The following is a 13,166-nucleotide window of genomic DNA, read 5'->3' on the forward strand; positions in this document are numbered from 1 at the left end:
CAAGTTATCCGTCCATTCAGCACCACTGTGGCAAAGAATCAAATCCTGATAAACAAAATATTTACAGCTTACATTTATTTGTTTCTTTTTGAACATCCGCTTTTGGAATTTCCAAGTTTCAGACTTTTCTAAGTTTATATGACTTTATCATATAAGAGCTGCCTCCTAGCCTAAATTGTAACCTTAATTATATTTGTGCATTAAACCTGATTATGTTTCTTTATTATATTTCAGGTTCTTCCTGCAGTCCTGGAGACACTCTCTCAGAAGGAAATGATTCCACATGAATTGCATGGACCGCTCTCCTGCAGCAGGTGTGACTTCAATTGCTTAAGACTGAAATCTGTGTCAATCCGACCTTAGGCACAGGACACATCCCCTCTCACCACCACTTTCCTCTTTACCCCATTCCCATCTTTGCTCCAAGCCAATCAGTGGGAGGGCACACTCTGTTAGCAAGACAAACAGAGACCAGGAGGGAGAGGAAAAGAGCCAAAAAAGGGGAAAGAAAAATCCAGAAAGAGTGATTCAAGATTCTCAGACACCATGAAGTCAAACCAGGAGCGGAGCAATGAATGCCTGCCCCCAAAGAAGCGTGAAATCCCAGCAAGCACTCTGCCCTCAGAGGAGAAGCCCATGGTGATGGCGCCTGCCAATGAGAGCCAGCGTGGAGGGAACCTGGCTTGGCTTGCCAGTCTGGCCAGTGGGCATGACAAAGGCCGGCTGCACACCAGCACCTCTGCAGAACCAGATGGGCCTCAATATAAACCATTGTCAGCCGTGGCTGAGAGCGCACCTTCCTCGTCCACACACTCAACCAGAGCTCTATCTGCAGTGACCACCATACCTGCAGTTTACACATCACCTCTCTCCCATTCACCTAGCGCAATCCAGTACACACCCCTGCCTCACAATATACACTTCATCAACCCTCCCTACTCTGCACCATATGCTGGCTACATCTCACCACTAGCTCCCCCTTTAGCTGCCACCACTACCACACAACGTGAAATTTATGCCAGCACCTCCAGTTCTCCAGTATCCAAAATTGATCAGCACCACCAATTGGGCCGTCCTCAAGGCCTGGTCACAACTGACAACTCCTCTTCACCTCACTCCACTCAATATGTTCAAATTGCTGGATCTCCTCTAAGCATATCCCCTCGAACTGTTTCATCACCGCATACACACTTGCCACTACATTTACATCCTCACCACACACTTCCCCTTGGTGGCCCTTCACAGGTCTTAGTCCCATACACGGAAAGTCTTTTACCCAAGAGGGAGGAGACAAGGACCAGGGAGTTGCTGAATGGAGAGCTGGAGAAGGACAGACGTTTTGGTCCATCTTCTGAGTCTAGTGCAGGGAAGCAGGGCAGCACTGCCAAAGGGGGTTCCTCTGCCCAGCAGCACCAGATCCACCAGCAGCAAAGCCCACGTCACTTTGAAACTCGGCATGTTGTGCTACCTGCTGAATATCCGCAGGACAGCACAGCCATGAGGACCTCATTGGTGCTGGTACCTAATAGTCATAGCTCCACTAGTGCTGATTCTATAGGTACATCAGACAAGCTGCCTCCCTCGACATCCCACCATGAAAAAGGAGGCATTTGTGCTGGCAAACCTGTCTCCCGCAGTTCCTCCTTATCTTCCTCCCTTTCATTTGCTCTTCCCCCTCCACCTGTGGACAATCTTAAGGGAGCAGTTCCAGGGCAGTCTCACCATGCAGTCATTCAGACCACACTTAACAGCACAGAGTCACTCTCCCTAAGCCTCCCCTCCACTAATTTCTACTCCACCCAGCAGCCTATCATTGGTTACTTTGCCGGCACAGGGCACCAGCAGCCTCTCAGCTACCACACCACCTTACCCCAGCACTTGGTCATCCCTGGAACTCAGCCGGTCATCATCCCAGTAAGTGGAACTGAAGCTACCGCTACATCAACTGCTGCACTGCCCCATGCTTTCGTCACCTCAACAGCCCCCAAAGTGGAGACTTTTGAATCTCCGGCTCCATACCCCCACCCTGCCACCGCTATGGTTCAAGCCCAGCTGCATTTGCCTGTGGTTCCAGCACCTGCTGGCCTGCTGACAACTCCACCTCCACCCTCAGCTCCTTCAATGCCACCCTACTTCACCAAGGGCTCCATCATCCAATTGGCAGATGGGGAACTGAAGCGTGTGGAAGACCTGAAAACAGAGGATTTCATTCAGAGTGCTGAGATTAGCAACGAGCTGAAGATTGATTCCAGCACTGTAGAGCGCATCGACAGCAGTCATACACCTAACTTTGCTATAATACAGTTTGCTGTAGGAGCGCAACGCTCACAGGTGGGTTCATATGTTTTCTATTTTAACACTGCTGCTTGTAGACACATTTGAGCATCTGTTTTTCTGATACACAAAGATAAGCGGGGGCAATAAACTTGAGATTGATGACTATGGGATAACAATCACATGGTAGTAAAGGGTTTATTATAAAAAATTATCTGATGGAGTTGACCTTTGTTTAAGTTCTAGATGTATATACATCAATTATATTGTCCTCAAAATATTAAATATTGCCCATCTGAAACATAACTTCTGTTTGTTTCTTGCCATCTCTGAAATGAGCATTTTAATGATTTTTCAGATGTTCATTTGAATGTCCTATATACGTTTCTTATTAATTACATACAGTGCATATTTGAAGTATATCATTTACATTAGAATACAAATTGCATCATGCCATTTTATGAGGTGTGATTACAGTTGAAATATCTTGGCAAATTGGCCCTTCAAGGACAGTTTCATAATATACAGATGGATTCCAAAGATGGCTAATTTAATTTCATATTTAACAATTGTCAGTTCAAAAATCTTTACAGCATTTGCAAATGCCCAGGGATCTTTTTCTACTTTACGTCTTTCATGCAACTTTATCATCTCGTTTTTAATAAGCATATGGTAGTCATTAAGTTTATATTTTTATATGCTGTGAGGGTGTGAATGTCCCCTTTTATGAACTCCACCTGCACTCAATCAGTGTAAGTAGATGTGGGGCAAATTGGCAGCTGAAATCATCTCCCTGTTCCATAATCCCTCCCCTGGCTGTCCCCATGGCATCTTTGTTTAGTTTGTGTGGGATTCACCGGCAGAATTGAGTCATTCCTTATTTCTGCTTCCTTCTGTTGTACTGTGAGTGGGCTGTATGAAAAATCTGCTTCATTTGTCTGGGAGTTGAGATGGGGCCACCCACTCGAAAGCAGTTCTAAAGTCTGTCATTTCGAGAGGCGCTGATTAACAGATGCTATTTAGCAAAGGCATTCATTCATATCATCAGGCATTTGTGCACGACTTCTACTTTAGGAAATCATTGTCCTCTCTTTTTGACTCCCTTTTTCTTTTGCAGGTCAGTGTGGAGGTGCTAGTAGAGTATCCTTTCTTTGTGTTTGGCCAGGGCTGGTCATCTTGTTGTCCGGATCGGACTACTCAGCTGCTCGAGCTGCCATGCACCAAGCTTTCAGTGGGTGATGTCTGCATCTCTCTCACCCTGAAGAACCTGAGGAACGGTTCTATCAAGAAGAGCCAGGGGCAAGTCTTGGACGCGCCTGCCCTCGGTCCACCTCTTAAATCACCAAAAGCACTCTCGAGTGGCGCACGAGGGGGTGTTCGGCACACAGAACAGGAAAATGGACTCGGGCAGTGTGCAGATCAGGGAGGTAGAGGCGGTCAAGGCAATAGAGAGAACGGAGAACTGAGGTTTGGTGAAAGGGACAACTGCAAAGCTCCAACACACACAGAATCAGAGACCACCAGTAAACCCACAGGTCGAAAAAGAAGGTGGTCCGCCCCCGAGGGTCGCAAAGTAGAAAATCCAGAAGGAGAGCCCCCTTTAACGTTCCCTAAGCCTTCTTTCATCCCTCAGGAGGTTAAAATCAGTATCGAAGGCAGATCAAATATTGGAAAGTGAACATGCATCAGACTGTCCGGTTTTACAATTGCAAAATTTGCCCTCAGAATGTTTTTATTTGATCTGTTGTCCAGATTTCTTTTCCTAAAGTCAAGATTTACTCAGTATCTACGTTATCACTTCTAACATTGTAATAGAGGAATTCAATATTACACAGGCAATTGGTGCAATTCATTTGATTGGTCAAATACAAGGTGGATGTAGAGCAAGGTGAGAAGGTTGTGAGACGACATGATATCCTGAAGGCTCTGGCATATAAAATCACAGCTGACAAGACGTCTCTCTAGTCTCTCACCTACGACATTCTTTCGCTTGCAAACCACACTTAGTGGCAATTAAAACATTCTTTTGCTGAGTGAACCTGAAAATGTTAGTAAGGGAAGATGAACAAGTGGTGTGAATATGGTGGCAGAACGGAAATCACTCCTCCACTGGTTGCAGGAGTTTACATGATGTCAGCCATCTTGTTTAACTGTGACTACAAGAGACTATCCAAATCGATCCTAACAATATAGAGCAGTATGGTCAGCACAGTTAGACTAGCATAGATTCTATTAACGTTTATTGAAGTGCAAAAAGAGGTTTCCAAATACCATGGTACAGGCCAAGAGAGATGATGTCATTGAGCGGTGCCAGTTTGCTCCTCAGAAAAGACGAAACTTTAAACAGGGAAGATTGACAAATCTATTTTTATATATCCAACTGTCTAACCTTTTATTTGACTATTTTTGTAGTTTTGCATGTTTTCGTCTTACTTTTCAAACCCTCCTATCATACCTGATGGGTAGATTTTTCTTATGTTTTCCCCCCTTTTTTGTGATGAATGTGTCAACCTTGCAATCAGGGGTCATTTTTTTGTACGTAGACACAGAATGGGTTCTTGTCTATGAATATATATGCATGGATGTATCTTGATGCATACAAACACAATGGATGAGGAGATCGACCAGTCTTTTGTTTTAGTGCAGTCTCGGCTGTTTTGATTTCGTTTAAAGAAGAGAAAGTTGATTATTTTGAAAGAAAGAGTTGGAAAGTTGGCTGCGAAGGATGAGGTGTGAGTGCCGAAGCGCTTAACTAACACGCCTGTCACTGATAGTAGTTTCAATCAACTGAATGAAATAATGATGTATTATTGTTATTGTTATTGCTACAACTATTTTCTGTTGACTTTTTTCAATGTAAACACAGTACTGTATGCTGTATCATCAATTGGATGTTGAGTGACTCTGGAAAGACGGTAGGGTCACAGTGAAGGAATGAATGTAAAAGGTGATGAAAGAAAATGAGATTTTGTCCTCATGAGGACTGCTTTAAAGGAAGCACTTTTTTAATGAATGGCTAAGCCATCTCAAGCACGTTGAGTAAAGATGATAAAACAACTGCCATTTAAGTAATTTAAAGCTAGTCGAATGAAAGTATGAATGCAAATAAGGATGGAATGGAAATGCGTACAGAGACTGTTTATATATTTACGAGCGATATGATATGAGAGACAAAGTGTAAGTGAGAAACTCTGGCTACGGTAATCTTTGGAGGATCGAAGAGTGTCATATACTTGTTTGTTAGCAACGTGTGTGATCGTGCCCGCATGCGAGTTTGTGTGCAGCCGCACACATACACATGTACACACGGTTACGGTGATTTTCAGTCATGTTGAAATAGACATGTCATGTATTTTTTGTACATTAACGTGTATAGAACTGCATATGCTATATCTATCTTACTGTATGAGAGCGCAAGACTACATGAGCACGTTTTTAGTCCCGTCCCCCAAGACACTGACTCATCGAACGTATGTGAAAGCAGTCATGTAGTCATTTCAGTTTTGTGTGAGTGTGTGTGTGTGTTTGGGTGCGTGCATGTGTGTGTGTACCACACATATTATAAATAGATATTTAAGTTCTACTTAAAAGAATATTGCAATTTGCACATCTGGAGAGATAGTAACATGATTTATTTTGTTTTCTGCCTGCACAGACAGGGCCGAAAACCTGATTTTAACTGAAATGTAGCAGTCTCTTGGCAAGTTTGTTTAGTTCGCAGGTCTGTTGGGTTCATTTTCATTAGGAAAACCAGGAAGCTCCTTTTCAGGAGGTTTTGTATCAGCAGGATTTTTGCACAGTGCTGTGTTGAAGAGTTCGTTCATAGCCTGTAGCCTGCATACTTGTCAAGTCGTTCGAGTGGCCACACTCAAGTTAACTTTGGTAGGTGAAAATCTGGCAGGAAGATGGGTTGTAGTAGAGAATAAAAGATGAATGAATGGATTTAATGAGTGGTGGAGGGTGGGTGAGTGAGTGCACCCCATATACAATTTGAAAATGCTTTATTTTTTTATAATAAAACAGGGTTTCTCAGATCAACACCACAAGCATGCATTTTATTTTATTTTTTCCATTGGAAATGTCTCCACTTCTGTCTTTTGACCTGTGTGTGTGAGTTTTACTTGGATTGTATGTGTGAATGTATCCGCTTCAACCAATCAAACTTGATATTTTCATTGTGTTCGACATTTATTTTGGGCCAAACGCTAGAAATTTTATTGTTTGTCCGTTGAACCACCCCAAGAACAGAACTGTCGATGGCGGTCTCACATTTTTGTCTGGTTTTTCCGATCTTTTCCTGTTGTCCTTCTCTTCATGTAATGATCAGTGTTTTCAATGTTGCTCATTGCTTCAATCATTTTACAGTCTGCCTCCTTCTGGTTGCACAGTGTGGTTCCACGTACGCACGAGAAGCATTCCGAACAACGGCACGTAGCAATAACCCTTAGTCTCTAGTGCTGAACCAAAAATACAAAAAAACACATAGACATCCACGCCAGACCTTCTGTTCGACCTCAGCAAGCTGTTTTTTTTATCCTCTTTAGGTTGATTTGCAGTTTGCACAGCCAGCCCTCAGTAACTTCAGGGAGAAATGTAAATTAATATGCAGTGACAGAGTCTGTCCCCTCCTAGCCGTCTTAACCCATAATCTATAGTGACCTCTAGATGCTCTTCAGGTGCCCATACAGAACCAGTACGCCTCTCTCAGAGTATGTTTACCCAACCGCAACCGTTAGCTACCTTCTGTTGCCTGGCACGTACGTTCGACCGCTTTCTCACAAGGCACAACCACCTACAGTTCCTACAATTTCTCTCTTTTTATCTGTTCCTCATATTCATAGCCATATAACCTTGACAGTATTTTTGACCGAGTTTCATGTCAAATGTAGGTTTTGAGATTTTAGGGGAGAATACTAATTCATTCACTTGTACTCACTTATGATATCTGTTATCGTCAACATGAATTGATAGTTGAACCCGTTTGACTTCCACAGTGTGGTATGTTTCAGGGTTTGCAATAAGAAAAAGCAGGTTTTTCATGGTAAAACGAAAGTGACTTTACTAAAATAATTAAAACATGGTCATGTGAGTGGGAGATTAAATTTGTTTTGTCTGGAAGACCATAGCTGCGTCCCAAATGGCACACTATACACTATGCACTCATGCACTATGTACTTATGCACTTACACACTTAATAGCATAGTAGATGAATGTAGTGTCGTCCCAAATGGAACACTAATGGTTTTTTACTAAGCGGAAATTCAAACCGTTTCCCAGATGACATTTGACGGTTGCCAAATTAGTGAAATAAATGAACAAAGTAAAATACCTGCCGTGAGTATTGCAGCATTCTCCATCAGGAGGCGCTATAATCACTCTCATAGGAGAATTTCGCTTTCACAATCCAAAATCCAACATGTGCGCCCGATAGCTCCGCCCCTTCCGCTACGTGGGCAAAGCTACGGTCATTAAGTGTGTGAAGTGTCCAACATTACACACTTCATTTTACCGGTCGAATGAGTGCATCATCCTGGTAATTAAAGTGCACTTATTATTTTTCGAGTTTTCAGTGTGAACGCACTACTTACGCTATTTATACTACAAAATGGCGTAAAATAGTGCATAAGTATGCGATTTGGGACGCACCTCATGTACTTTTTAAAATAAAGGCTCCAATTTTGACTCCATAGAAAACCATTTTGGTTTCCACATCTGCAACACTTTTGGTTGAAGAGTTTCTAAGACACAAGTGTCGAACTCCAGGAACTTGAGAGCCGCAACTGCAAAGTTTAGCTTTAACCCCAGTTAAACACACCTGATCAAACTAATTGAGTCTTTCAGGCTTGTTTGAAGCCTAAAGGTATGTGTGTTGAAGCAGGGTTGGAACTAAAATGTGCAGGGTTGTGGTCCTTTGGGAACTGAGTTTGACACCCCTGGTCTAAGAAGATTTTTAAAAGATTCCCTAAAATCCCTTTTCAACTGTAAAGAACCTTTTGTGTGGTACAAAACATTAAAGGTTCTTCATGGAACCATTGATGCCTATATTTTCAAAAGCGCATCAATTTTTCCCTCACAATAAGACCTAGAAAGACTTTTAAAAAATGTCAAATTTCAAATAATTTTAACTTTCTTTTATCTATTTAGCTAATCTCCAGGTTTGGTGATGCTTTTAGCTTAGCTTAGCATAAATTGATGTTTCGGATTCGACCATTAGCATTTTGGTGAGTTTGGTCATTGCACGTGCTGCAGCAGAGTTCCTTAATTATTACGCCGGAATGAGAGTATAGTAGATACTGGTGTAATTGATCACAAATCTCATGGTTCGGATCACATAGTAGTTTTTCAGTCACGGGTTGGACCATTATTCGGATCAGCCAAAAAGGGGAGGTGACAAGTTTAATTTGCTTTGCATTTATTACAAAAACAGTACTGCAACAGAACTTAACAGAACCTGTAATTTTATTAAAAATAATATGAAGAAATCCGCTTACACTGAATGCATTGATGCACGCTAAATAAGTAGTGACAGAAAACCCCTTTAATAACCTAAGAAACCCACCACATCCTGAATAACCCACCACAACTTCGTTTATCATCATTATATTTTACAGGAAAGCCTAAATGCTTTCATACATGTGATTTGAATGACTCAAGAGGCGATCTCTCTGTGATCGTTACAAATTTGGAAATAATCTACCAATTAAACAATGTATTAATCCGTGAGCCACATGTGTTCTGAACCATGGGTTGTGATCAACCGTGATCCGTTACACCCCTAATAGTATCTAGCCAAATCAGCCTGTAAAATAGCAACTTTTCATTTTGTCAGTTTTAGTACATAATGCAACTACGAAAGAGTCCATTGTTAAACAGGAAAATCATCAAAACTCGACCTGATTCGACAATCTAAGCTAAGCTAAGCTAAATATACCCCAACCAAACCAAAATATTGGCTGAACGAATTCAAAAATGGTATAATCAACCATCTGTTTAACTCTAGGAGAGTTCTAAAATGAACCTTTTGTCATAAGAGTGTTTCTTTAAGCGATTAATTTAAGTTGATTTTTGATTCATGTTGACTTGAAGTGTCACTTGTTATGGACCAGGAGGTAAACAAGTGTACTCGTTCAACCCAGTTATGCAATTAGTTTGCATTATCAACATCCGAGCGTCCGTGTCGCCTACTGTTTAGGAATAAATCCAGCTGCGAATGAATTAAATATGCTTGACGTTGATGACCTGAATGAATGAAACATCACAGATGCTGGGCGCCGTCACATTTGACGGTCATCACAAAGAGAATAAAAGATGCACATGGTACAGTTGGAGGTTTATTGTACTGATAACGATCGTCTCTTGTGACCTCCAGTGTCGAGAGATGAGAGAAATAACTGAACATTATTAGTAGCAGCCGCTATTTTTTTAGTCATATGATAATCAATCCTCACAACTCTTCTGTTTCTGTTACACGCGTAACAGTTTGTGCCATCTGTATGTAGCACTCTTTCTGTGGCTTGCAGTCCCTCGACTTGTATGCTAGTAAGTTTAAAACCATCTGTAGCCTGTGGGTTTAAAGATTTTACTTTGCTCCGTGCAAGTAAATTGTGTTTTTCAGTTTATAGTGAGCCCCCCTGATCTCTCGTTGTTTTGCACAATCCTGCTTTATTGTTTCTTTGGCAGAGGGGTGAGTTTGCTGTCTCTGACGTTATGACGACATCATTTGCTTTTCTGTTAAAGGTCAAAAATCTTTCCTTGGGCTTACTCAGGGATGGGAAATAGGTGTGAATGTGTGTGTTGAGGAGGTAGTGTGACCTTTGAAAGGTTTGTGTACGTGTAAAGAGATAAATATAAATATATATATATATATATATATATATATATATATATATATATATATATATATATATATATATATATATATATATATATTCTTGTGTGTGTTAAACTGCTGTAACCAGAAGCAGTCATTTCATTGGCCCTGTGCTTTGGTTTCCCACAATGTCTCTACACCATATGAGGCCTTCTTAACACACTCTGTCTGTCTCCGTGTTTTCGGTTTGTCCGTCTGCATCACAATCTGTCTGTTGTCTCCTCTGACGTCACGAGCCCAGATCCTCACACATGCAAGATACTGAAAAAAAAAACATAAATGAAAGACTGAGAAAGGATTCATCGACCTCATCAAAGTGGGGACCACTTTTATAGAAACAAACGAAAAACAAAATGCACATTTTTTTTGTCATTTATAGAATAGATAGACTTGATAATACTGTTTCAGCACTTTCTAATCATGAGTAAGATAAGGGTGAGAGAGAGATTGGTGTCATCATGGTTTCTCCCCTCCAATGCGAAATCACTCCGTCTCGGCTTGTTCCTGGGTCCAACAGGTCGAGACGACGTGGACAGAGTTGAAAATATGGTCCTCTATGAACCTGAGATGACTCTTTTTGTTGTTGTTGTACTGATGTGTGCACCATCATTCTGTTTTCTTTGTTTTTATTCGATATTTGACCTTGCTTCATGTACTTTGGACGTTGTACTTTTGCTTGGTCTCCTCTGTAGCACTCTTTTATCATGGTTGGAGACGAAGAGAGATGTTTTAATGAATGTTTTTTTAAGAGCGCCTCTGTGACCGCTCAATAGAGGAGACAATTTCCTTGTTTTTATTTTCATTTTTCTGGCACAGATGACAAAAAAAAGAGACGAATGTTGGATTGGGAGTTTGAAAGAAAATAAATCAAACGTTTTTCTTTTATTTTATTGTGGCTCTCATTGAAAACAAACTGAGTTTGCTTTTCTTTAACATTAATTGTACAAAGAAAGAAAGAAAGAAAAAAATTCAGTCAGGATTTCTTTGTTCAACTTGACTGTTGTTTGACATTTTTTGTCAATTCTTGTCCAAACCGCTGGATTAATAACCTCAGGCTGAGAATCTTCTACAAGCCCACGTTATGGTTTCCTTTCACTCTCTATGGGCTGCTTGATATGGGTATTGTAATTAGTCTTATTGTTAATTAATATACGAGCGTTCAGCTATACATCAGTGCTGGATAGTGAAAACAGTGCACACTCCTCTCTCGTCGATTTGATCTGACAAACACTTTTCCTCACAGAGAGAGTGGTACATCCTGCGCAAGAAAAGAGACTTGTCGTTCTGGTCAAACTTGACGCTCAACCCTGGTCATCCACGGAGAACTAAACACCAGGGGGATGTACTGACCGTCACAGCCCCCGTGTACAGATGCTGTTCTCACAAACCCGATGTCACCTTCACGCATAGCAATCAACAGCCTCGTGTGTATTTATCCTTCAGAATTTCTACAACATATCTTCGAAGAAAAAAAACAACAGCTCATTTTTGTAATTTGCCAATGAATGCTTGTAAAAAAAACTCTGTACTCTGTAAAATCTTTATAGGCCTAATTTTAACATGTCAGTGTCTAGATTCTGATGAATAAACCTCCCCGTGGTTTTTAAAAGCTGAGGCCAGATACACAAAACTATTAGCTGGAGGTGAAATAACACTATGTACTTCTTGTCAGGTGAAATGGCGTTTGGTTGTCATTAAATGTGCACGCATGTCCAGCCACCTCTAGTTCTTTTTATTTTCTTTATCTTCTGTTGTTTTCCCTTTCGAGATTGTGTACACAGGAAGCCATCGGTCATTCCTCAGGAAGGAGTGGGGTTCGGATGAAGCAGTAATACCACGGGCTAGAGGTGTTGCGGGTCTTGTCATAAAGAGATTTGAAGTCTTCCATTTGGAAGGGAAATGGAAGCTGTTTTTTAGTTTCTTTTTTCACTTGCCATTGGGCAGAAACCTCCATGATTATAAAAACCTCCGGATTGGAGCTTTACCTACTGTTTAAAACACTCAGATGGGTTTTTTTTTTTTGTAATTTCAGGATTGTTGGACCTATGTTCACGCAGATATGTTGAGCGAGACTGTTAAAAGAAAAATTGAATGTCACATCTGATCCGGAGGTTTTATTTTCTGGGAATCGCATCCACGAATTCTGGCCAGTAGCAAGCGATGGTTGTTGGGAGAGGATGTAGTGTTTTGCACCTTATTTAATAAAGGAAAATAGATTAAAAAAACACCTTTAGGTAGGAAATAATTCTGAAAGGCAATTTTTGTTTAGTTTTTTTGGTTCATTTTATTTCCATATGCGTGCATACTCTCTGTAAGTTGTGTAAAATATTGTACTTGCACTAGCTTTTTTAAAAAAGAAAACTAATATAAAAAAATATTTGAATTGAAAATCTATTTTCTAATTGTGGTGTGTCTATTTGTAGGATACACTCACGTTGTTTCTTGGATTTTTTGGTCCCTTTCTTTGATGGTGCTTGCCGGTTTTCTAGTTAGAACTTATTTCATTATTCTGAACAACAAAACAATATTTGATTCAGGTTGTGAACAAATTTGTTTCAAAAGAAATTGTCTGTATACCAGTACAAGTTTATTGTTGCAGTATACACGTACTAATAAAAATTACAGTGCCAATTGCAAACTGCACCCTTTATTTTTGATTTTTTTTGTGCTTTTGTCAGACAGAGTGGGCTTATTATTATCATCGCACAGACAAACGGGAATTAATTGTCTCACAGAGGTATTCCACAGGCTTCTTTGACTCGGCTCACCTAGTCAATGGAGTGTGGGTGTTGGCGGAGGTGGAGGCCTTGAGTATTCGCTTCTCTTTTGCGAGCTGGAGCCTTCATTTGAAAAAGCTGAGATGGAAGATATTGAGATTCTATTAGACACCACAAACCCACACTTGACTGTGAAACGGCGCAATGAGCTCTGAATGATTCAGCTCTTGATTCAGTTTTTTAAGTTGCCATTTAGTTGATCCTACTACAGTATTCTAAATATATATATATTTTCAGAAATATCT

The 13,166-nt window shown here is 40.7% G+C and overlaps 1 protein-coding gene across 2 annotated transcripts in view; it reads left to right on the forward strand.

The window, feature by feature from the left end:
- atxn1a (ataxin 1a) overlaps positions 1-10,124 on the forward strand; it is a 205,691-nt gene extending 195,567 nt beyond the window's left edge. For both annotated transcript variants that reach the window (XM_056480057.1, XM_056480058.1), the window contains 2 exons: positions 235-2,331; positions 3,392-10,124. In XM_056480057.1, coding sequence (XP_056336032.1) covers positions 547-2,331; positions 3,392-3,952 — 2,346 coding nt within the window. In that variant the 5' untranslated portion in view covers positions 235-546 and the 3' untranslated portion in view covers positions 3,953-10,124. The remainder of the gene's footprint in view (positions 1-234; positions 2,332-3,391) is intronic.
- Positions 10,125-13,166: the final 3,042 nt, after the last annotated feature.

The sequence above is a fragment of the Danio aesculapii genome, chromosome 19 (assembly GCF_903798145.1).
Source record: "Danio aesculapii chromosome 19, fDanAes4.1, whole genome shotgun sequence".
Lineage (NCBI taxonomy): Eukaryota > Metazoa > Chordata > Actinopteri > Cypriniformes > Danionidae > Danio > Danio aesculapii.